Source organism: Corvus brachyrhynchos, unplaced genomic scaffold (genome assembly GCF_000691975.1).
Source record: "Corvus brachyrhynchos isolate BGI_N302 unplaced genomic scaffold, ASM69197v1 scaffold158, whole genome shotgun sequence".
NCBI lineage: Eukaryota > Metazoa > Chordata > Aves > Passeriformes > Corvidae > Corvus > Corvus brachyrhynchos.
In genome coordinates, this window is record NW_008239756.1 from 214,824 (window position 1) to 215,088 (window position 265).

Below are 265 nucleotides of genomic sequence, written 5' to 3' on the forward strand. Positions count from 1 at the left end.
ACTGGATTTTGTGGGTGGTGGGGGCGGGTTGCAAACCCTTTAAATATTTAACAAGAGGAGGAGCAGCTGCGCGAGGTCGGACGCGGGGCCGGAGCTCTGACGTGCGCATGTCCCTTGTCCCTCTGCGCCCCCCACCACGGTGTCCCCCCCACCGCAGGGTTTGAGTTTTTCGAGGCCAGCGCCAAGGACAACATCAACGTGAAGCAGACCTTCGAGCGGCTGGTGGACATCATCTGCTAGAAGATGTCGGAGTCGCTGGACACGG

At 60.4% G+C, this 265-nt stretch overlaps 1 protein-coding gene across 1 annotated transcript in view; it reads left to right on the top strand.

The window, feature by feature from the left end:
- Positions 1-265, top strand: part of RAB3A (RAB3A, member RAS oncogene family) — a 1,469-nt gene extending 1,204 nt beyond the window's left edge. Inside the window, exon 4 of the mRNA XM_017742523.1 lies at positions 158-265. Coding sequence (XP_017598012.1) covers positions 158-240 — 83 coding nt within the window. The 3' untranslated portion in view covers positions 241-265. The remainder of the gene's footprint in view (positions 1-157) is intronic.